Source organism: Myotis lucifugus, unplaced genomic scaffold (assembly GCF_000147115.1).
Source record: "Myotis lucifugus unplaced genomic scaffold, Myoluc2.0 scaffold_31, whole genome shotgun sequence".
Lineage (NCBI taxonomy): Eukaryota > Metazoa > Chordata > Mammalia > Chiroptera > Vespertilionidae > Myotis > Myotis lucifugus.
The window spans coordinates 3,846,008-3,870,155 of NW_005871079.1; the positions used below are offsets into that span (position 1 = coordinate 3,846,008).

At 40.0% G+C, this 24,148-nt stretch overlaps 1 protein-coding gene across 19 annotated transcripts in view; it reads right to left on the reverse strand.

The window, feature by feature from the left end:
- Positions 1–24,148, reverse strand: part of TRPM6 (transient receptor potential cation channel subfamily M member 6) — a 121,737-nt gene that overhangs the window by 14,387 nt on the left and 83,202 nt on the right. For 9 of the 19 annotated variants that reach the window (XR_002828733.1, XM_023752367.1, XM_023752368.1 and 6 more), the window contains 11 exons: positions 21,769–22,883; positions 21,479–21,591; positions 18,589–18,712; positions 16,085–16,176; positions 14,099–14,157; positions 11,783–11,808; positions 8,408–8,458; positions 6,875–6,940; positions 4,824–5,110; positions 4,229–4,311; positions 3,343–3,548 (listed from right to left, as the gene is read on the reverse strand). Coding sequence is in view for 12 of the 19 variants with exons in the window: in XM_023752367.1 (XP_023608135.1) it covers positions 3,343–3,548; positions 4,229–4,311; positions 4,824–5,110; positions 6,875–6,940; positions 8,408–8,458; positions 11,783–11,808; positions 14,099–14,157; positions 16,085–16,176; positions 18,589–18,712; positions 21,479–21,591; positions 21,769–22,883 (2,222 nt within the window). In the remaining 7 variants the exon portion in view is untranslated. Of the gene's footprint in view, positions 1–3,342; positions 3,549–4,228; positions 4,312–4,823; positions 5,249–6,874; positions 6,941–8,407; positions 8,459–11,782; positions 11,809–14,098; positions 14,158–16,084; positions 16,177–18,588; positions 18,713–21,478; positions 21,592–21,768; positions 22,884–24,148 lie in introns of those variants that run through there. The other 10 variants (XM_023752366.1, XM_023752372.1, XM_023752371.1 and 7 more) reach the window with 10 other exon arrangements.

The following is a 24,148-nucleotide window of genomic DNA, read 5'->3' on the forward strand; positions in this document are numbered from 1 at the left end:
CACAGGAATTGCCCAAAAGGCAAATTTCAACATCGGTGCCAATCCTACCCACATAGTCTCCTAGATATTTGAAAACATGGGAGAAAATAAGACATTTTCATATTTTAAAATCCCAATGATATATCTTTACCAGCTTTAATAGAGTAAATGCCCGTTTATAAGGTAATATGCAGCATGCCCTCATGAGAAACCCAGAAACGTACATTCTGATCCCAACCACCTTGGGATACATCAGCGAACCTCTACATCTGTGGAAAGAAGTTACCATCTTTGTAGCAGCAGAATTTCATGATGATGATGTTGATGCTAATGTGGACTTATTCCAGAAACTGCTTTGTTAAATTAAAAGAAAAAAAAAGATCTAATATCTCCAAAAGTTCTTTGAAGAATACAATGAGCTTTTTAAAAAATGTTCCGGACAACTGTAATTTGAAATGCAATTGTATTTAATTCCCATTGCAGGGAAAGAAAACTTGGATTTCAAGTGTAATGATGATGATTCAGGCCCTCACATGTAGGATTTTTAAATGGAAAGAGAAGAGACGACTACAGTATAATTACATGACTGGAAATCGATCAAGCCTCTCCTTAGAATTCAGCTTCCTGGTCTGGGGCGGCAGCTCCCGGGTTAATGATTGGCTATCCCTTGGAAGGAAGTAGGCGGGAGGGTGGAATAATCTGCCATAGTGTTCCTCATTTCTTCTTTCCCTCGAAGCAATAATAGGAAGGCACAGCAAGCTGACCGGGGCTTCACAAGCATGTCAAACTCACCGCTAGGTCTCTCTGCAATACCACTGGGACCACACCGCTAAGGACAGACTATTCACAACTGGAGATTCACTTCCATTTTAAAGAGCACATGGAGATCAATACTAACACAACAACAACACTTACAGAGGGCTTACTGTGTGTCAGGAACTTGTCTCATTTCAACCCCTTAACAATCCTATGAGTTAAGTGCCCATTATTTTCTTCAATTACAAATGAAGAAGTTGGGACTCAAAGTGGTACCCCTCTGGTCACGCAGCTGGTTTGTAGGAAAGCCAGGAGTCAGATACTAGCACTGAATGACTCCAAGCTCCTCCTAACGGCTGTCATTGGCCTCTCCATCTCCATTCCCCACCACCCAGATGATGCACATCATCTCTCCAATGACTGGAAATACTCATCAACTCAACTAAACCCAAAACCATTATGATAGTTTAAGAAAACATTATGTTCGTGTCATTTTCCCTTTCCAACTAGAGCAAAATAAGTACTTAGTAAATGTTAGCTAGTAGTATAGGTACTATAACTGCTTATAATTAGTTTTAGGATTTGTGTTCTTCCATAAGTTCAGGCCGAACCAATTGGCCAAAACTCTCCAGTAAGTATCTCAATTTCTTCACATTCAATCTATGATGTCCTCTCTTCCCTTCTTTGAAGGTCAGTGTTTTGACATAGTTTATTTGGAGTGGCCTGTTTCTGCAATTCACATAATTTCCCAGTAAAAGAATAAAGTTAATTCCCTTCTCCCCCCGACACGACCAATGAGACATTTGTTCTGTTTAATGTCACTGTGGATTACTAAGAGACATAAAAATCCCCAAACATAAACATCATTAAACAAAAGCCTATTCAAGTGGAATACAAAACACACTAAAGAGTCATCATTAATTCCTTAAAGTTTTTCTCTGGTTGTTTTTTTTGTTTGTTTCTTTTCTTTTTTTCTTTTTAAACCACTCCACCCAAAACTCAAAGCACAGACACTTAAGTGCAGATGAAAAACATCAACCTCTCCCAAACATGAGCTACCAAAGCAGATGCCTTGGGGATGAGCATGCTGGGCTTACATGGATCATGGATTTGCTGGTTTAAAAGATGAATCATCTTGACTGTTTTAACTTTGTTTATACTGCTTCCTAAAATATTGTGTTTGAGGGTTAGAAATATAACCTGTGAACAGCATAGATCTGAAAGGACAGAACTTATGTGTAGTTTAAAAAGTAGATACACACCCTTGGGCACATGGCACAATTTTAATCAAAATGGCTTTGCAGTCTTACTAGACATTGCTCACAATGCCCAGGATTGCCCATTTCAACTGTCCCCAGTCTCCAAACCTGGCTTTCAGCACAGAATCCCAGGACTGACCAGGTGGGAAAGTGAGAGAACAAGAAATAGGCCCAATCTGCTTAAATGAACCATAGCACGATTAAGGATAGAACAGATGTGTAGCTAGCAATGGACATTACGTTGAATAAAGCACTTTTGATATTTCTAAAAAAAAAAAAGGATAGAATAGATGGTCAAAACAGCTTAAGTCTGCATCCTGGCTCCCCCATTAAGTAGCTGTGCAACCTCGGGCAAGTTATTTATACTTTCTGTGCTTAAATTCCCCATAATATCTACCTTGAGGTACTGCTTCTGGGATTAAATGAGATAACTTCTATGAACGTTCCTGATCTAAATCCCTTATTTAAAACCAAAGCCCCAGTCAGTGAGCCAAGGGATTAAACTTTGACCTTAATTCATATTTCGTCCTGTCCCTGCAAGGAAAGCCTGCTCGAGACTCTCTGTTTCGTGCTGCAGGATTACAGGTCACACGTGAGGTGTTGATAGTGGGAGATGCGCTGATCAAAAGCTTCTTTCCATTCAATAAGAGTGCCTTACGCCTCCTCAGACCGAGTCTGTACTTTTGTGACTGTCATATCAAGGCACACAGCAAAGAGAGCAAGCTAATTTATAAATTGCTAAAGCAATGAGCTCAAAATCATGAAAAATGCAGGGAAATTAAACTTTCCTGTGTGTATAAATGCATACCTAAGTGTTCTTGTGAATATAAGTCCACGATAAAGCCATAAACCTGGAAAATTTGGTGCAAACGTCAATCTCCCTTTAAATCAAAGTTTTAGCTGTTTATGTTAGGCAACTAATCATCGGCACATATTTTTCCCTAGATCTCGGTGGGAATCAACATAGTAAGTGCTCATGATCATCACTGTGCAATGTCTGAAATAAATGGCCCCGCCTCCCTTCAAACTAAATAGAACAATTTCATTCATTACCCATCCCGGATCTTACAAGATCTCTTAGGACACCTGTCTGGTTATTGCCACTTGGAACAGTTTCACATATAATAAATAAAATCGGGGAAAAATAATCATCTTTCAGTTTTCAAATTAAGAAAAAAAAAAGGAATGCCATGGAATATCTCCATTGAAAGACCTTCACTATGGCTTTGAGTAAAGAAAGAGCTGAGGTCAAATGTAGGTAACCATGACACGGAGAAAGCAATCCCTAGTCAGTATTTCCTGAACTTGGCCTCATGCTTGTTGTATGAAGTTCTAGGCTACCAATCACCTTGCAAATCTAAAACCAGCAGTTCTCCCCGAGTATACTCATAGGTCCAGTGAGAGAAAGCCAACATCAGCTCCTCCAAGGTGTTGCTGGGGGCAATTTCATCGCCGTTGTTGTTGTTGTACTTCTGGAACTCCCCCATCATGTACTTCTCAATGGTGAACCATTGGTTGGCGGAATAGCAGTAGATTAAGAAAACTTCCAAGAACCTACGAGGAGGCAGCAAAGGTGGGACTTACATTACTGAACAGTCAGCAGCAGGAGAGATTACCTAACTCTGGTCTGATGCAGGTCCTTTTCTATGGAATGCAAAGATTAAGGGGTTTCCCACCTCTCTTTCTTTCAGGAAATGTCCTAACTCCTTTATGAGTACTAAACTCAACTTTCCCTACCATGTGCTATAATATTCCTTATAAATTAAGGAATAAAATTTGGCTATAAGTCCTCAGCACTGAATTATGATCTGTCTTGCTAAATGAATGCAAGTGTATGGAGACACGCAAGTGAACATAATAACGGTTCATTCTTTAAAAGTTTTTAATTTCTATAAGATGTTAGTGGAAAAAACTATGCTTAAAACAGAAATGTTTTTTGGCCATAATGTTCTCGGACATTAGCAACTACACCGGGATCTGCCTGCTTCACATTAAGAGGTCAGTCCTGGCCTCTGCATGAACTTCTCACCTCCACTCACACAAGTTCAATGATTTCTGCACCCCTGGGATGTCTAGTTCTCTTTTACCAGTCTCCAGAACTCTGGAAAGAAGAGCCCAACAATGAAGTCTTGGAGAACTTCTCCGTGGGCCTTGTACTTCTCAGAAGAGGCTGAGAAGAATTGATAGAAATTCCTACTTAACATGAAGGGCCAGGGTGCCAATTATTTCCTCACCTTGGTGCATAGGGAATGGTTTGTGGTTTCACTTGGTTGAAGGTATAGATTAGTTTTTGAGCAGCTCTTTGTTGTTGAATTTCCTACAAAATAGAGAGCATTCATCAAAATATTGGTTTACTATCACATGCCTACTAATGAGCACAGAATTACTGAAGACCCAGCAAGTGTAATTTTCAGCCTTTTTCAACTCCTATCACTCCCCACTCCAAAAGCAAAAGCTCTACAAAACAAAATTAACAAAATACCACCACCTCCAAGAAAGAATAGGCCGCCGGTTGGTGTGGTTCAGTGGTTGAGTGTCAACCTATGGACCAGGAGGTCACAGTTCAATTCCTAGTCAGGGCTCATGCCCAGGTTGCAGGCTCCATCCCCAGTAGGGGGCGTGCAGGAGGCAGCCAATCAATGATTCTCTGTCAACATTGATGTTTCTAGCTCTCTCTCCCCCTTTTCTTTTCCTCTCTGAAATCAATAAAAATATATTAACAACAAAACAAAACTAGGCTATCTTTTGGGTTGAAGATAACAGCCTTTGAAGTGTAGCCAGAACTCCTTTCTTTGGCCGGTCCATCTGGACTCTGGGTGTCTGACTTACCCTGAGGCAGAGATGCAGCACAGTGCTCTCCTGGAAGATTTTTTGCCATGTCTGCACAACCTCAGGAAGGAAGGACTTCACAATGAAAACCTGCCCCGGCTTGAGAACGTCATCCTCAGACCAGGTGCTGATGACTCTCATGGCTTTGCGGAGGCCGCCATCCATCTCCTCTCGGGACAACACCTGGATCATCGCAGTCCTCCCGCGCTTGGACCAGGAGGACATGCTTTTATCGAGATTCAAAGGGGAACTCTCCTCCAGCCTGTAGACAGTTACTTCTTCCCCGGCTGCAAAGAGAAGTGTAGGTGAGGCATTCAGTGAGATCTCAGGTCTGTGATATGAAGGACGTCCTAAAGATCAATTCAGAATCAGTTCGGTTTCCCAAATGATCAGAGGAGAATAGAATTGCACCTATACCGGAACTGCTAGAAAATAAAGACATGGATTTGGCCATGTTGTTATGTTATTTATTATCCAGTAAAGAAGGAGAGGGGGAGAAGGGACAAAGCATCGGATGCTACACAACAATGAAGTTGTTCTCATTATAGACTATATATAGCTGGACAAAATCAAAGTAGTTAAGACAAATACTTCTAAAGAGATAGTTTAACCCCATGTTTTTCATTATCATCCCCCTTATAAACATTATTAGACATTTTTTCTAATTGCCCCTCCCATGACATTTTAATACCAAAGATATACTGTATACCTGTGCTTTATACATAAAAAGAAAAGGATGGCTTTGCTCTCTTGGGGGTGATATCATCCCTGTTGAGAATGCATAGTCTAACCCAGCTGAGTTATACAGAGTCAAGGTCATACCCCAGAGACACTCCCTCCTACCTTTGTTACTGGAAGCCTTACTTCCTTTATCAGTAAAATGGGAGTGAACGTAGCACTCACCTCTTTGGGTTATAAAGATTAACTATGTTAACCTGTCTAATGTAAGCTAGAACCTCGGATACAAACTCAATCCCACTTAAAAAAAATTTAGACACAAAATGCTCTTTAACTGCTATATAGCTTCCACTTTCAGGCTGATGAACAGGCAACCAGTTCTACCCAGTCTAAATCCCATCTAACTGTAATATTTAATGCTTCATAACAGAAGTAACATATTCTATACACAACTTCTGCCCAGCCTGTGTTTCATTTTCTCCTTTCACCTCTGCCTCAAATGGCTTTGTGTGTGTGTATGTGTGTGTGTGTGTGAACACTGTAACTAGTTTACCAAGAAAGGAATCTATTTGCTCATTCTTGCACTAAACTAACTAAAAAACATGTCTAGTAAATGCTTAGTAACATGTTTTCAGTTATTTATTCTTAGTGCCCAGATAAGTGCCCCTTGAATATCTCTCTGGAGTTCGAAATACCGAGAGGATTTAGAACAGAGTTACTGGGTTGCAAAGCCAGCCGTGGAGTCAGGGGAAAGAGAAGGCCTCTGCACCCACAATCAGAAGCCGCATGGGGACTGTGAGGAGAATCGGCAGCCAGGACAGTGTGGGGACCCTTGTTGTATTGTCGATTGGCCGGACAGAGAAACTCTGGTAGCCTTGGCCAACGTGAGCTTGTTTTTCTTTACTGCTCCAGCCTTTAAAAATGATGTTTGCTCTCTGAGCTAAGAGCAATTAGTCTCCACAAAATAAAAGAAATAAAAAACAATATACAAAGCATTTCTCTTCAGATGCCAGTCAGCTTTTACTGTATTGACATGTATCCCTTTCTTCCATGTTTATTACACATGGTTCGTTGGTCCTTTTCTTCCCTGCTTGCTTCCAGCCTGAAATCAGTTGAGTGCCAGGTGCCACACTGCTGCTTTTTTCCCAACTGCTGCCCATTAGAGGTCCCACCCCAGGGTATTAGACTTTGATCCTAGATGCCAGCCGGTGGTTAACAAGAGTTTGCATTTTAGAAAATTAATCTCACTAAACTACAACCACTGGCAAAACAAACGTTTCCACTGAAGTGATGCAAGTGGTTTCCCCTTTGCTTGACTCGTATATTATGCCTCTGCCCTTGGCATAGCCTCAAGAAGGTAGCAGCGCACTCACCAAACAGTTGGATGGGTGTAAATGGGATGGTCTGAGAAAGCCTCATTAAGTTGTTCCTTTCAATGGCTGCAAACAAAGACAAGAGTGACTGTTTTTACTATGCATCGGTGGGCTGAATCCACAGCGAGCCTCCACACATCAATATATGCATATAATACCAAAATATTGCATTTCAAAGACCCCTAATATTTACCTGTATCGAAAATATTATATAGTACTGAAAGTATGCCTTAAACAGGATATCCCCATCTTAGGAACAGATGATATGATATTATATAACATGGTCTGTGGTAGGGCTATCACCTCCACTCTCCTGAACACCAAATCACATACTAGTTCAGACATGTACGAAACTTCCTTTTAAAGCACATTTTAATCTGCGTTCTTCATTCCCTGCCTTTTCTTTTCTGGAGCAAATCTAATGCACAGTGGACTGTGGGGACATCTACTGTTGGCTTTGCACAGTTCACCTTCTTTTCCCAGAGAGCGCTGGAGACCAATTTTAATTATAAGCAAGTGATCTGCATTTTCCTGTTAAGAGCCGTATCCTAACAGATCAGAGTCAATAGGAGTTACCAGTACAGTATTCCTCACCAGAGACTTTCTTAAGTTAACAACTAGTCAAAATGATGGTCTATAGCTGAGCTGGAAGACCCAGTTATAAGGCCTGGAATGTGGAGTCTGGAATCCATCAAAGCACTATTCGCCAAGTAGGAGAATTCGGGATAAGGTAGTCTAGTACTGGACCCCAAACGTAAGACCTTGATATAACAATAATAATGGTAATTATCACACCATTACACGCTTATTCATGTACTGAGCTTTAGACTGTGAAAATCAACGAGTGCTGCAAGCAATGATGCCCCAAAGACCCCCCAATGGCACAAGTCCTATTGATTGTTAACACTGCTTTACATTTTAGTGTTTCCCTCTTAACTCTCAACTAGCCCACTGGCAGATTTTTCCCCAGGAAGGTCTAGTACAATGATTCCCACTTTGAAAGACAACTGAAGCACTGTGAGGTTATGTTGCTTAAGAGAGTCAAGAGCCTTGACCCCTTACTTAATAACATCCTTGTAAGGTGTCTTTGTTGACTTACTCTGTGGCATTGGCATTTATTCAGTGGTTACGTTCACTGAGGGCCCAGTGAAGGTACAAAACCCTCCCTCAAAGAGCTAGACTCAGGCCTGTCTCTTTCCTAATCCAAAACTTGGAGAGCTCTGCCTCTGGGCTGGCTTTGAGCTTATAAGGAATTTGTCAATCTCAAGGTCATCTTTCCCCTTCATGATATGGTCTTGCCAATACAAAAAAAAATTATTTTTCAAAAATTTTTTAAAAATCCAAATTCTCTTAAATCTTGTTTTCCCAAGTCACTGGCAAGGTAAGAAATCTAAATGTTCTTCTCATCAGAGTGAACAACTCTTTGAGTTGGGAACCATATTGATGCTACAAATTCGTCAACGTTTCTGTGCAAAAATGCAGAACCACAGATGTTTAGCTCAGCTGACATGTGGCAGTGCATGTGCATCCTACCTGAATAATGATGGCGAGGCTCTTGAGGGCTTTTTAAGGAAGCTGAGATTTCTGAAATTATAGAGAAGATTGGCATTTTAATTACTTGGCTGGAGATAAATACATGCTCCTGAATATATTGCCTTCAAAGTTATTATTGAACAAGTTAATCAGAATGGCTTCTCGGTATTCGAAAAAGATTGCCTAATACCCTTTAACCACATTATTGTGCATGGTATCCTGACAGCTTCCAATCATCAATGCAATATCTCCAAACATATTTATATAGGGAATTGAAGAAAGACAGGTAATATTAGCCTCAAAGATCTATTTCCTCTGAACCAATTATACCTCTGGGTTGCAGAAGGCACTCAGCTGCCCATCACACTTCACGACATCCCAGAAGCACAATTCTCTGAGCTCCTACCAAGATGCAGTACCCATATAAAGACATTATTAATATCAAGTTATTAGCAGACTACTTCCATGACCTAAAATGACAACAAAATGATGAAACACATTAAGAGGTATAAGCAGAAACAAAGGAGTGGGTGGAGAATATGACACCAGGGATCTGTTTGGTTACAGAAGGACTGTGTGCTGGGAACATCTCCTGCAGGTTTAACTGGTTCTCTATTATGTGCTCAAGTCCTAAATTACAAGCCTCCAGAGAAATCCTTTGCAACAGTTTTGCCATTTCATAAAATCAAAATTAAAGTGGAGAACTTCAGTCTCATGGTGATAACTGCTTTATACCTAGTAGAGTATGCAGCATAATGAGCACAATTTCATAGATCTCTCCGGCTCCTTGTTGCTGGATAAGAAAAGGAACAAAAATCCCTTCCTTTGGGGGTGCTTGGTAAAAAGTAGGATCAGCAGAAAAGTCTCTTCCTTTCTGATCTCATGTAATAATAATAATAATAATAATAGCATTCAGTTCCCACTGCATGTAATGCTAGATGTGACAGATGTGAATAAGATGTCTCTCTCACCCTAGAGAAAAGCAAATATGAAATAGTGGGAAAGAAAGACATGTGAAACACAATCACAATACAGTTTGCTAAGTTATATAATAGAGGTGTATACAGAAGCTTATGGAAACTTCATAGACAAATAATATGAAATACTTTAAAGAATATGGGCATCTAAGTCTGATAAAGCTAAGTTTCAATCCTGGATTTACCACTGAAGGAGCTATGAGATCTTGATTCAGTACCTATTTTTTGAACACCTACTATGTACCAAACACTGGTCTATGCTCAAGAGAAATTATATTAATGAACACAGATGAAGACTTTGGCTACATTCTAGTAAAGGGAAGTAGAAAATAAACAAACAAGTAAATATATAATCTATATAGTGTATTACATATATATCAAGTTAAAAGGGTTAGAAAGAATGGGGGATAGGGAGTTTACTATTTTACACAGGGTGGCTAGGCTCGACCTCTTTGATAAGGTGAAATCTGAACACAGACCTAAAGGAAGAGAGGGGGAGAGTCATATGGATAAATGAAAAGCATTCCAGGCAGAGGTAACAGCAAGTGCAAATGCCCCGAGGCCCGGACGATGCTTGCTGTGTTAAGGAAGAGAAGTGTGGCCCCAGTGGACTATGCTGAGAGGAAATGAGGTTGGAGAGTTGGAAGAGGAGGAGTAGATCAATAGGCCCTTGTAGACTGGATTTTGCTTTTAAAGAGTGAGAGGAAACACCATTTCAACAAAAGAGTGACTCAACAGGACTTGCAGGTTAGAGGGGTTATTCTGGCTGTCTCTGGAAACAGACAGAGAGCAGTAGTTTGGAGGCCATCCTGTAAACCAGGGAAGAGATGGAGAGTGCTATGTGGAGGTAGCAAAGTGATCAGCTTCTTTGAAGGACTTATTGATGGGTTAGACACGGAGATGTGAGAAAATGGGAGATAATGACAAGACTTTGGCCTCAGCAACCAGATGGATGGAGTTACTATTTCCTCAGATGGAGGAGAAGATAGGTGGAGCATTTTGTTTGCAGCGCCTTCTAGACACCACGTGGAGGTGTTAATAGGTGGGTGGTCATATTCTGTATGGCAGAAATATTGAATGAACGGGCTCATGAACATGAGCCTGGAAACTGGGACTGGAACCAGGCTGTCAAGATCACAAGAAAGACTAAGCAATTTGCAGCCTATCCTGTAGGAGGTAAAGGAAAGCATAGCAGCGAAGATTTATGGCTCAGAAAGATAATTCCAGTAGGAATGTGGGCCAGTTTAAAGGGAGAGAAAACAACCACGATACTAGCACAATATCAAGGGGGGCAAAATAAAGTGCATGCTTTTTATTTAGGAAAATAAATGTTGGAGGCTTGAAGGCAGGAACAGTGGGGGAGAGCAAAACAGACAGCTTCTACAGGTGGAGGTGGAGGTGGAGGTAACAGAAGACAGAGTTGAAAGCTAAGAGCAGTGGTGTGGAAGGGCACAGTAAATGGCTGAGGTTTCCAGCTTTGGTGAAGGAAGAGGAGGCTATCAGAGAACCAAAAGTCAGTCAACAAAGACAACAAAGAAATAGAAGAACAGCCAGGGAAGAGTAGCCTCAAGGAAACTTAGGAGATGAATAAAATGGTCAATATAAATGCCACTGTTTTGATGAGGACTAAAAAGAGGTCATGTGGCTTAGCAGTTAGCATTGGACAACAGTAGAGTGGTGGGGACAGACACCATGGGCTGATGAGCAAATGTTAATACTGTTTCAACCCATTTGGAGGGGAGGAAAAGGAGTGGCGGCTTGAAAGCTATGTAAAATCAAGGGCATGATTATTTTCCTCTTTTGTATAGAAAATGGCTTAAATTTGTTTGTAGGTAGAGGAGAAGGAATCCACTGTAAAGGGGGCACTGAAAACCCAATAATAGAGTGAAACAAGACCGTAGAAGAGAAAGATACCCAATCTGCATCAAGGGGTCAAGAATATGGAAAAGAGCTCACAGAGTTGGTGAAGTTTAAAGTTAGCTACTGAGAGTGGCTTTACCAGGGAGTTGTCTCACACGACGGCCCTACTTAGCCAGCTGGGTAAGAGTCCTACTGAAAAAAATGTAGGAAAAGGTATCCCCTTATAATCTTATGAATAGTTCTTAATGAGTAACATGTAAAAAAGTAACAGTGGTTGAACAGTCTAAATGAGCTCAGTGCTTATACCCTCACTCACAGAGAAAACTGGAAAATCACAGTTAAAAACAGGTGATCCAAAACTAGAATCAGCCCTGATGTACCTGGAGAAAGACATTCAACTTTCTATTTTTATGCTGAACTTTCTACTTTGCATATTAAACAGGTCATAGATAGAATTTCAAGAACTACAAAAGTCTCAACAGAAGAGTGAACCTTATCACTGATAAGACAAAAAAAATATTTAAATACAAAAACTTACTGCCAACTCCATTTGAACTTCTCAACCTGTTGAAAAATTAAAGTTGTTTAGACAATGCTTTACATTTTTTAGTGATCAAAGGAAGGAGAAGTATGTGAAACAGTAACAATATAGAGTCTATACATATATATATATGTACTAGAGGCCTGGTGCATGAAATTCGTGCACTCAGGGGGGTCCCTCAGCCCGGCCTGTGCCCTCTCGCAGTCCGGGAGACCTCAGGGGATTTCCGACTAATGGCCTACTAAGTTGTCAGTTGGACATCCTTAGCACTGCCACAGAGGTAGGAGAGACTCCCACCACCGCCACTGTGATCGCCAGCCATGAGCCCGGCTTCTGGCTGAGCAGTGCTCCCCCTGTGAAGCATACTGACCACCAGGAGGCAGCTCCTGCATTGAGCGTCTGCCCCCTGGTGGTCAGTGTGTGTCATAGCAACCAGTCGTTCTACCATCGGGCTGAAACCAGCTCTCTGACATCCCCAAGGGGTCCCAGATTGCAAAAGGGTGCAGGCCAGGCCGAGGTACCCCACCAGTGCATGACTGGGCCCGGGGAGGGACGCGGGAGACTGGCCAGCTGAGGGGGGACCGCGGGAGGACTCCAGGGCATGTACGGCCTGTCTTGCTCAGTCCCGATTGGCTAGACCCCAGCAGCAAGCTAACCTTCCAGTCAGAGAGTCTGCCCCCTGGTGGTCAGTGCATATCATAGCGACTGGTCAACCAGTTGACTGTCTGCCTCCTAATGGTCAGTGCACGTCATAGCAAGCAGTTGAGTATCTTTAGCATATCATTAGCATATTACGCTTTGGTTGGTTGAATGGCCAATCAGATGACCGGACACTTAGCATATTAGGCTTTTATTATATAGGATGTATGTGTGTATATATTTCATTGACAGAAAAGTATCAGTTACCTTTGACCCCTATCTTTATCAACCAAGAAATAGTTCAAATATGCATGTACTTCATCTACTATGTAGGACCTAAGCTAACTGAAAAGCAGTTGTTGGTTTTTGGTTTTAATTAGCTATGATCACACAACATATATAAGATTAACTGTGTTTGTGTTGTTCTGGATCATTGAACTAAAGGGTCCCTGAACTATGCAAAGCAGATGCCTACAAATGAGTCTGTGAATATCTCCAGACAAACCTACAAATCAGTTTCATTAGCCCACGTGGCCCCTAAATGTTCACAGGCTGAAATTAGCTTTAAATTGTTACTTGCCCTGCTCAAGTGCACAAGTGGCCATGGGCAAGTCTGAGTAAATGCATTTAAAGAATATCTCCAGTATGTAAAGTCCTTGGGGGGAAAAGTACAATTACAATTATTGTTTAATTTCATGCTGCAATAACCCACTACTCTGCATGTGCACAAACTATTGAACCTTTGGGAGAAGAAAGTCACGTGTGCTTTACGTCTAGAGACAGGCTTGCACACAGACCTTGATAAAAGCTCTAGCAGAAAAGGTAATCTCTGATGGAGCTGACTACAACCTGAAAGTCACATCCCACCTGCTTGGTAGCAGCTGGCCCTTTGTAGAATAGATGGTTTTAAATTCTGCTTCTGTGGCTGTATGGATAGTGAATTTGATGATATAACTGGAAAAGTCCAGAAAACACTACAAATAAAATAGAATAATCTTTGCTCGTTTCGTTTTAAAATTTTATTTCTCTGACTACTAATAAAATTCCAGGATTCGCAAGTCAACAACCAGGTGTCTATCACTTTCTCCCCTCCGTCCCCCTTCCCCCCCGCACCCCCAGCCTCGCCGATCTTTCTTTCTCTCCATCTCCATATTTTTCAAATTTGCTGCCCTGACAAACACTTAAGATGTTAATGAGAAGCCAAAAATAAAAAAGATCAACCTCATAAACAAAAAAGAAAAATGTTTAAACAAGAATTATTTTTAAAACTAAAGAAAAAAAAACATAATCAGGTTTTAGTCTCAGTCTTTTTCTTTAGGCAAGACAGCATCAGTTCTACTCTTTAATGCAAGTCCCACAATCTTATCTATCAGAAAAGATGTGGTACTCATTATTCCATGTGTGCTTTTTGACATGGAAAAGACAAATGGTTAATTTGCTGTAGTACCAGTTGCTACATTATCATCTTAAAAGGCACTGAGATGAGATCTTGTTGCCAGAAATGGAAAAACATGGAGAATAAATGATTTTTATTTGTTGCTATCAAAAAAATGCTGTCATTGGACAAACACTATTTTTCTCCTTTTCTGACCAAATTAAGCCTGTGTTCCCAATCCTGTTAAAAATAAAAACAGAAGCCAAAGATGCTAAAGACAGACATTTAGAAATACTCACAGGGAGTTCCTATTGAGGTTGGTGCTCCAGGAATTCCACAAAGAGTTTTTACTCAGATCCTGAGCAGAAGGGAAAGGTTATTTATTACATGTTTACCCAACATTTTCCTACCCCACGCTTCCAGTAACATGCTTGCAAAACACAATCCTTGCAAAGTACAATCCTTCCCCCCTTCCTATAGCTCATTATTTCTCTTTTACTTAACATACCTAGACCTAGGCTAGAAAGATGCATAATGTTAGCACAAAATATGAGTAACTCAATCTGCTGATGGACTTTAACAGAATGAAATTATTTTTATGGTGACAGCAAAGAGAAAATGTAATATATAAAGGTTTTTACAAAAATGAGAGTGAAGCCCAGCAGTGTGGGGTCAGTGATTGACTGTCAACCTATAAACCGTGTGGTCACAGTTTGATTCCCTACCAGGCACATGCCAGGGTTGCAAACTCGATCCCCAGTAAGGGGCAAGCAGGAGGTAGCTGACCAATGATTCTCTCTCATCATTGATGTTTCTATCTCTCTCCCCCTCTCCTTTCCTCTCTGAAATCAATAAAAATACATTTTAAAAGAAACTAATATTATTTTTAAAAGAGAAATGAGAGTGAACATATAAAATCAAGAAGAAATAAAGGTCAACATTGACAGGAAACATCAATCATTACATCATGTCCTATCATTAGTAGACTTTTGTTTCAGTTGATTATTTAGAATAACCTTACCCTGAAATCAGCTCATTCTTTTTCCTATTTAGATTCAACTATTATTTCTCGAAATTTAGAACACTCCAGCCATTACTCTAGGCATTTCCATTGGTGTTATTTTTGTCATCCATTATCAATAATCTCCTAAGAGATTAGCCCCATTTTAGAGATTCAGCTCCTGAAGCTCAGAGGTTAACGGATGTATACCTATAGCTTTGAAACCTAGGAAGTAGCAGAACCAGGACTGGACAGGGCAGACAGATCCCTGCCTCCAATTACCTTCAAGCAATATTACATTTTACTATCAAAACCTTTCACAGCCTGGCCATGGCTCAGTGGTTGAGCGTCTACCTATGAACCAGGAGGTCACGGTTGGATTCCTGGTCAGGGCACATGGCTAGGTTGCGGGCTCCATCCCCAGTGTGGGGCGTGCAGGAGGCAGCCAACCAATGATTCTCTCTCATCATTGATGTTTCTATCTCTCTCTCCCTCTCCCTTCCTCTCTGAAATCAATAAAAATATACTTAAAAATAAAACCTTTCACAGGTTACATTCCTTCAAGAACATCTCAGGCTGTTAGTTTACATTCATACAGGTAATGTGTACATAGCTCCCACATTAGAGATAATATGCAAACCAAACTAAAATTAGATTTCTTGGGTTCGCTAACTAGATCACACTTCCCACATGGGAAGGAAAGCAGGCACATGTTTATGGATGGTAAAGAAAACAGACCACAAACGAGGAGAGCCTCAGTGTTGGGGAAACACTGAGGGCCCTTTACCCTGCCATGCCCAAATCCCCTCCAACACATCTGCAAAGAGGTTTGCTCAGCCTGAGTGACTAACCACACACAGTGAGGAACCTAGGACTTCCAGAAATAAACCATTCCATCCTTGGAAAGCTCCACTTGCTAAAAGTTCCTCCTTGAATTGGGCTGAACTTTGTCTCCCAGTAGCTTCTCTATGTTGATTCTAGCTGTACCTGGTAAAACCGTATTGAAAAGAGTTCCAAAAATTCCCAAGTTCTTTCTCTTTCATGCCAAAAATGCACAGGCTAAATTACTTCAAATGCATTAACAGGCAAATTACATAAAGTAGAACAAGCAAAGCATAAAATGTGGGGGCGGGAGAAAAAAAACTGAGCAAATATTCAAAGCAAAGATTTCAGTGTAACACACAGAAGCCAATGAAGGGACATAAAGATAAAACAGACACACAGTCAAGGAGTCATGTTGTGTGCATGAATGTTTTCTTACAAAGTATCACGTGAGAGGTCTTACCTCCGGAGACTGCTTTACATAATCACTGACCTGTGCAGCATGCCGCTCCATTCCTTTGGTTTTCGTTTTCTGGTATATGTTAGCTTCTAGACCTTGTTAAAAAGAAGGAAAAAATTAGAGAATACATGCAAATGTGTTGCTTTCAAATAGAAAGATCTGAACAGAGTGTATGCATCTAAATGTGAATACAGCTTTTTTTTCTCTTTTGAGCAAGTTTTAGATTCTTTTGTCCTTATTTTTCTCAAGTGGTTGAAAGCTATATATCCTATTTCTATTCTTCAATAGTTATCTTGACATTTATTTATAACATTTATATTTATCTCTCAAGTCAAAAATTAAATTATCCATAACCTGTCCTATAAAACATGCCTTCTGTATATTTTTTACATTCACCTTCCCCTGCACCCTACCGTCCAGGCTTTATCTAAAATATGTGAAATTTTAGTTCCAAATTGTTGGGAATCCTTCCTTAACAACTGTATCAAGCATCATAGTGAGCTACGCAAAAAAAAAAAGATAGAAAAAATGCCAGCAAATGCATTTAATTTTTAGACTTTTCTTTAAAAAGATGATGAGAATTAGTAGCAGTAGTACTTATACCTGATACCTACAGAGTCCATGGCATATAGCGATTGGATTAAATCTGAGCATAATACTTATTAAGAGTCCTTGACTAAACATAGGAAGTAATAGTTGTATTTTTTTCTAATGATTTTGTGCTGAAAAAAATAAGTATATAACCACACTAAGTGAGGAACCTAGAACTTCCAGAAATAAACCATTCCATCCTTGGTTTGGATACAAAAAAATGTTAGAAAAATCACAAAATTTCATATATAATACATTCATCAAAATATTAAATTATGATAATTATGGTTGCAATTATAACAGAGTATTACAATTTAAATAAAATACCTATAGGAAAAGCTAAAAAGTGTACTTTTCCTTTTCATTGTTAATTTCCTCAGAACTTTTATTTAAAGAGAGCTAACTGACAGGGCACCTCCCCACCCTCAAACTTATTTATTTTTAAATTATTTTTAAATTAACTCAATTTGGGCAGGTTCCAAAAAATGAAGATTCTCAACTCACAATGTGCTTCAAATCACTATGTTGTATACCTAAAACTAATACAATGATATATGTCAATTATATTTCAATTTAAAAAAGAACTTAAATTAAATAAGGATGATATATAATAACCTAAATATCAGCTAACTGATTAAAATATGTAATAGATACTAAATATACATTAATAAATAAAATGAATACATTTATAATTAGCCCTAGAATCATATCTTTAGGTATGAGATTTGATATATTCAAAATTATGGGCTCTAATAAGCTGTGTGATTTAAGGCAAAATAATTAAGCTCTCAAGCCATGTCTGTAAATTGAGGTTGTTCTGAATAATTTAATTTCTAATGTCTCTTTCCACTTAGAGCCTCTTGATTCACAGTGATTTAACAGACAATTGAGTATTTTTTAAAATATAAATCAGAGTTTCTCAACTTTGACACTGACATTTTGGACCAGATAATTCCTTGTTGGGGGTGGGGCTGCCCATTGTAGGATGTTTAGCAGCATCCCTGGCCACTACCCCTTGGTTGAAAACCATCCTATATAATAAAAGGCTAATATGCAAATTGTCCCCTCAACCAGGAGTTCAACTGGGAGTTCAACCAGGGAGGCGGGGCCAGCCTGCCAACTGCCCTCAGCCCCTCCCCCCGGCCAGCCCGAATTTGTGCACCAGGCCTCTAGTCAACTATAAAAGCAAGCTTAAAGAAGCTTTTAAGAAGCATAATAACATAGATTTCAATACAATGTCCATTTGTACCTTAAGTTTGGTATTTCAAATAATGTTAAATCTTCATGAGTTCTTACTCACATAGTCCCTTCTATTTAAAAATTAGTAAATTCTCCTGTTATCTAATGCAAGAAGTTCGAAGTTCTGATCACTGCTCTCAATTCTGTTCATAGTCTGTCCTTATCTTACCTATCTAGGTTTATTTCACATTCTATGCCTGGATCATAGTCTTCATTCCTAGCTGGCTGACCCATATTTTATCCTCACACACACTATGCTTATTAAACTTAAGGCATACTTGCCCACGGAATGAACATTATTTGTGGGAAGTTGTAAATAACCAAGTACAACTCAATCCATTGAGCTCTGTGTAAGTGTCCAAATCAATGTCACATGAGCCTTAAGACTATAAAATTAGACAACCTCCCCCCACAAATCAGACTAAATGAACACTGAATAAAACAACTATCTAAATCCTAATTTTTCTTTTCTAGATTCATTAAACACATAGAAATATTGTTCCTTTCATAAAAATTAAAAACAGAAAAGAGCTATTTTCCCAGAAAGGGCGTTACCACCCTTTCATTCCCTCATCTCCACTTAAAAGAACATCAGGGGCCACCCGTGGTCTATAGATCATAGCTTGAGGGGACTCTACCAGAGGTTTGGGGATCCAAGAGTGCAGACTGTTACATACTTAACTGACTAAACTTGGACACTGTCAGCCAGTTCCTGTTGCACTCCTCTTCTTTGGAGATGTTACTTTCTCCTGGCTCTGAATTTGATTGGTCACCTTGAAAACAGGCATCGATTGTTATGACCTGGAGAGAAAGATACTCATTGGAACACAGTGATATTAATCTGAAAACAGTGAGTCACATGAATAGAGGGACCCTGGTGAAGCGCCTGGTTGTTAACGTTGGCTGCACATTAGAATAACCAGGAAGCTCTGCGCTCCCATCACTCATGCTGACAGTCCACGAGCGTCAGGTAACTCTCCTAATTGCAGTCACGAATGAGAACCAGGGTGGGAAGCAGGGCTTCTCAAATGTAAGTGTGCATCAGAATCGCCCAGGACTGTGTTAAACCACAGATCACTGGGTCCCGCCCCCTGGAACTGTGATTCAATGGGTCTGGGGGAGGGAAAATGTGAATCTCTAGTAAGTTTCCATGCTGCTAGGAGACCACAATTTGAGAACTACTGGGATAGAGGAAAAATACACAAACAAACAAGGCTGGGATCCAAAAGAACTTGTGTTGAAATTCTAGCTCTGCCACTTAGAAACTACATGAACTTGGGCAAATTACTTAATGTCTATGAGCCCCAACCCCTTTACCATTAAAATAATAGGTAGCCAATAGTAATGGTGCTCTATGTATTTCTCCAAGGGCAGAGAAGAAATGGAGAAAACTGATAAACTACAAAGCAATAAGAAAATGCATGTTATTAGTACTTGAACTCAGTTTCAATTCCTCGTTGAAATATGGCCATTTTTAACTATTTCAAAAAATAAACCTACTTAAATTCTATGTCATGGGATTTCAGCAACTCATAGCATTTTCCCAGAGTCTTTTTAGCAAGTCAATCTCTCCCGCAAAAAGGTAATTTCACATCATTTTCTCAATATGTGTATCTTTGCTTCTGATTCTCATTCCCAAAAGAACAGAAGTGCTTTAAAAAATGCATCAAGCCCTAGCTGGTTTGGCTCAGTGGCTAGTGCATCGACCTGCAGATTGAAGGGTCCCAGGTTCGATTCTGGTCAAGGGCAGGTACCTCGGTTTCAGGTTCCTCCCAGCCTGGGTCCTGGTCAGGGCTTGTGCAGGAGGCAACCAATAGATGTGTTCTCTCACATCAATATTTCTCTCTGTCTTTCCCTCTCTCTTTCACTCTTCTAAAAATCAATAAAAAAAATATCCTTGGGTGAGAATTTTAAAAAATGCATCAAAATCACAGGGATATAAAGTACACATAAGGAATACAGTCAATAATATTTTAAAAACTATGTATGGTGCCCAGTGGGTACTGGACATATTAGGGGGAAATATATGATTGTCTTACCACTATGTGGTACACCTGAAACAAATACAAAATAATGATTGTAAACTGTAATTTAAAATAAAATTTTAAAAAATAAAAGTTATACATAATACTTAAAATGCATTGAGATTATTATTTTTAATATATATATAGAATAGAAAAGTAAAGCGAGACATTAAAACCATGAAAGGTGAAGTCCTATAGAATAGCTAAGTCAGATCTAAGGCTTCCAAACAATAAATAAGAAGATTCACTAAATGAAAATAAAGAATTTGTAGGATAGCTAAAACACTATTGTAGGGAATTTTATAGCATTAACTGTCTATATTAGAAAAGAAGAAAGTCTGAAATCAATAACCAAAGTCTCTCCCTTAACAAACTACAAAAAAAAAAAAGAGCAAATTAAACCCAAAGTAAACAGAACAGAGGAAATAATAAAGAGCAGAAATCAATGAACTGGAACCCAGAGAAAAATCAGTGAAAGTAAGAATTGGTTATTTAAAAAGATCAATAAAAATAATCTCTAGCCAAACTGATCATGAGACAAAAAAAAGAAAACTCAAATTTAAAATATCAGGAATGAGACAAGTGATCTCACTACTGATCCCATCGACAGTAAAGGATAATAATATTATAAACACTTTATGCCAATAAATTCAACAACTTAGGTGAAATGGACAGACTCCTTGAAAGATACAAAGTAAATCTCACAACTTACTAACAACCCAACTTTTTAAATGGACAAAAGATTTGAACAAGCATGTCACCAAAAAAATATATGGGTGGCCAATAAACCCATGAAAAGATACCTAGCGCTACATCACTATGGGATGCAGATGAAAACCACTATTAGATACACACCCACTGATAAAGCTAAAATTGAAAGGACTGAGCACCCTAAGGATTGGTGAGGATGTGGATTGCAGGGATGCTCATACAGTATTACTCAGACGGGTGGGAATGTAAAATGATGCAACCACTTTAGAAAGCAGTTTGGGAGTATCTTCTACAACAACTGCTTACCATATGACTCTGACATTCCACTCCTAAATGTTTACCGGAGAGAAATTAAATCATATATCTTCACAAAGATTTGTGTGCAAATGTTCCCAACAGCTTTGTATGGAACAGCCAAAAACTAAACATGAAACAAATGTCCTTCAACATGTGAGCTAATGAATTGTGGCACACCCACTCTAATGACTCTTAGATTTATATCTTCACGGTGTTATTTTGTGTGTATGACACTTTAGACCAGCGGTTCTCAACCTGTGGGTCACGACCCCTTTGGGGGTCGAATGACCCTTTCACAGGGGTCGCCTAAGACCATCGGAAAACACATATATAATTACATATTGTTTTTGTGATTAATCACTATGCTTTAATTATGTTCAATTTGTAACAATGCAATTGGGGGTCACCACAACATGAGGAACTGTATTAAAGGGTCGCGGCATTAGGAAGGTTGAGAACCGCTGCTTTAGATGAAAGAGAAAACAAGCTAAGATTGGCTGCTATCTCAATTGCCAAAAACATACAAGGCACTTACGGGCACCTGGAGTCCCTGTGTTTTCTTCTTTTTCTTTGACGACCTCCTATCCTTGGTTAGCATTTTTGCTTTGATCCAGGCTGACTGTCCCATCTCTGAAGATCTTGAACAATCTGTGAGGGAAACCGTTTACACGACAAAGTTTAAGATGTTATGGGAACTATTTTACAGTTTTACTGGAAGGATCAGAGAATAGAGAGAATGAGAATGCAGCCAAAAGTTATAAACTCTTTAAAAATAGTAGCAATGCAAAGAATTTACACTTTTTTTTTTAAGTGTTTACATCTTACTTGTAACCTTACAGGCCTTCAGTTTCTCCTCCTTGTGTGTTCTCAAACTCTGACTCCGAAAGAGGGGCCTGTCTCTGCGGAGAGGATTGATCCAAAGGGATGTGTTTGGCTGGAGTCTTGGCCCCACCTCTGAGCAATCACTAGGCTGGGCCCATCCTGTTGAGGTATTAGGGAGGGATCTGCCCCAGATCTGCCTCTGGCATTGTCGACTCTCGTTAGAGTTACTGTTACAAGTGGAGGCCAACCAGGTTTGCCGTTTTTTATTGATGCTGAACACACCAGTTTCATCACCTTCCGAAAATGCCCAGTTCACATATCCACCTCCAGTTTGCACGCTCTCAGCTTGGGAAGGGAAGGTCATTTTCAAAGTGGTTAGAACTTTCTCTCCCCTGCCTTGTCTGGCTGGTATTTGAACGATTGGCTCGTACGTATGCTCCTTGTGTTCAGCCACTGAGCTCTGGGCTGAGACAACTGGGGTCTGCCAAGTCAGATGAACAGGGACTCCATTCTGGGTGACCTGTTCAGGTGCCAGCACACCTGTACCCGCTTCCACAGGTGATCTGGACAGAAGCAAGTCAGTTTCTGCAGAAAAAGGAACTTGCTTTAGATGAGAAGGGACCAGAAGAAAGTGGCCATGCTTTGGGTGGGCTTGCCTGTCAAGGCAAGAAGCAACTATACTATTTCCCGTTTCTTGCTCTTCCTGGTCATTTCTTTTATTTGAAGTCTCTCTGTGACGGTCTGCAGTCTCAACAAGGGGTCCCCTCTGCACTCTTGGGGGATGCTGGCCTCTGGCCAGGCTCCTCAGCAAAGAAGGAGGCATGCTGTAATACTGGTATTTCTTCTCCCCAGACATCTCCATGCTGCCCAGAACCTCTGCACAGATGACATTGCTCCAGCTGTGGGGAAGTTTTCTGCAAGCAGGAAGCTTTCTGTTGGCCAGGAGGGCTTCATCCTCTTGTAAAGTGTCAACCGCAGAAAGGACATTTAGGGTGTCCACTGTCAGGGCAGAGAGGTCCTGCAGGTGTCCCACCTGGCTGTCCAAAGACAGTAAGGAGTCCTTTATAAAAGACACCTTTTCATTCATTTCTTTCAGTTGGAAGTACATCTCCGTAACCCTAATGGCGAAGGAAGGGAGAAAGCCAATAAACACATTAAGCCAATGGGAATTTGCCTTATTCTCTTCGTGTCCTTCTTCCATCCTTAGGTAGCTCCTCAGCCTAAGCTGCTTCCCAAAGTTAGGTGTGTCTTCTGCCACCTTCCATCTCCAATATATACTCTCATTCCAGAGGATCTCACCCACTCCTATAGTTCCCCCTGTCACCCCAATACAGAAAAATTACAAATCTACATTGGCCATTATTTCTAATATTTCAGAACCGTATGTCCAACTTCCTGTTAGTTATCCCACCAATCAGCCCTTTTGAAATAATTTATATATTCATTAATTTGTATGACAAACATTTGGATATCTCCTATTGCCAAGCACTATGCTATTTTGGTAAGGAAAGGATATCCTGAGGAAGAAACCAGAATGAAAGGAACAGCATCAATAATCAAATATGCAATTAGAAAAAAAATGTTTTATACATCTTAAAAAAAAATCCAAATCTACATCTCAAATTGGTTTCCTAGGTTTCAGACAAACCCTACTTTAAGAGACCTACATCAGAGAAAACCTGAGACAATTTTTTAAAAGTTACTTTGAATACTTAAACCCAGCATCATGATGTCTAGTCACTGATTCATGTCAAAGCCACACAAGACAACTTCAGCTATGCAAGCACAAAAGTAAATTGCAAGTGGAGTCTAATTAAATGTAACAATTTAATTCATTTAGAGAGAGAGAGAGAGAGAGAGAGAGAGAGAGAGAGAATGTTGGTTAATATTTATCTGTATAGTCCTAACCGGTTTGGCTCAGTGGATAAAGCATCGGCATGCGGACTGAAGGGTCCCAGGATCGATTCTGGTCAAGGGCAAGTACCTTGGTTGCAGGCTCATCCCAAGTAGGGGGTGTGCAGGAGGCAGCTGATCGATGTTTCTCTCTCATCGATGATTCTAACTCTCTATCCCTCTCCCTTCCTCTCTGTAAAAAATCAATAAAATATATAAAAATATATATTTCTCTGTATATATCTCTGTGAGGGGATGGGTTTTGTTTTGTGTCCCCCCAAAATAGAGATGTTGAAGCCCTAACCCCCAGTACTCCCAGAGTGTAACCTTATTTGGAAATAGGGTCTTTACGGAGGTAATCAAGTTAAAATGAGACCATTAGCGTGGGCCCTAAGTCAATATGACCGGGGTCCTACCAAAAGGAGAAATTTGGACACAAAGAGAAGATGATGTAAAGATACCCAGGGGAAGACTGCCCTGTGACTGGAAT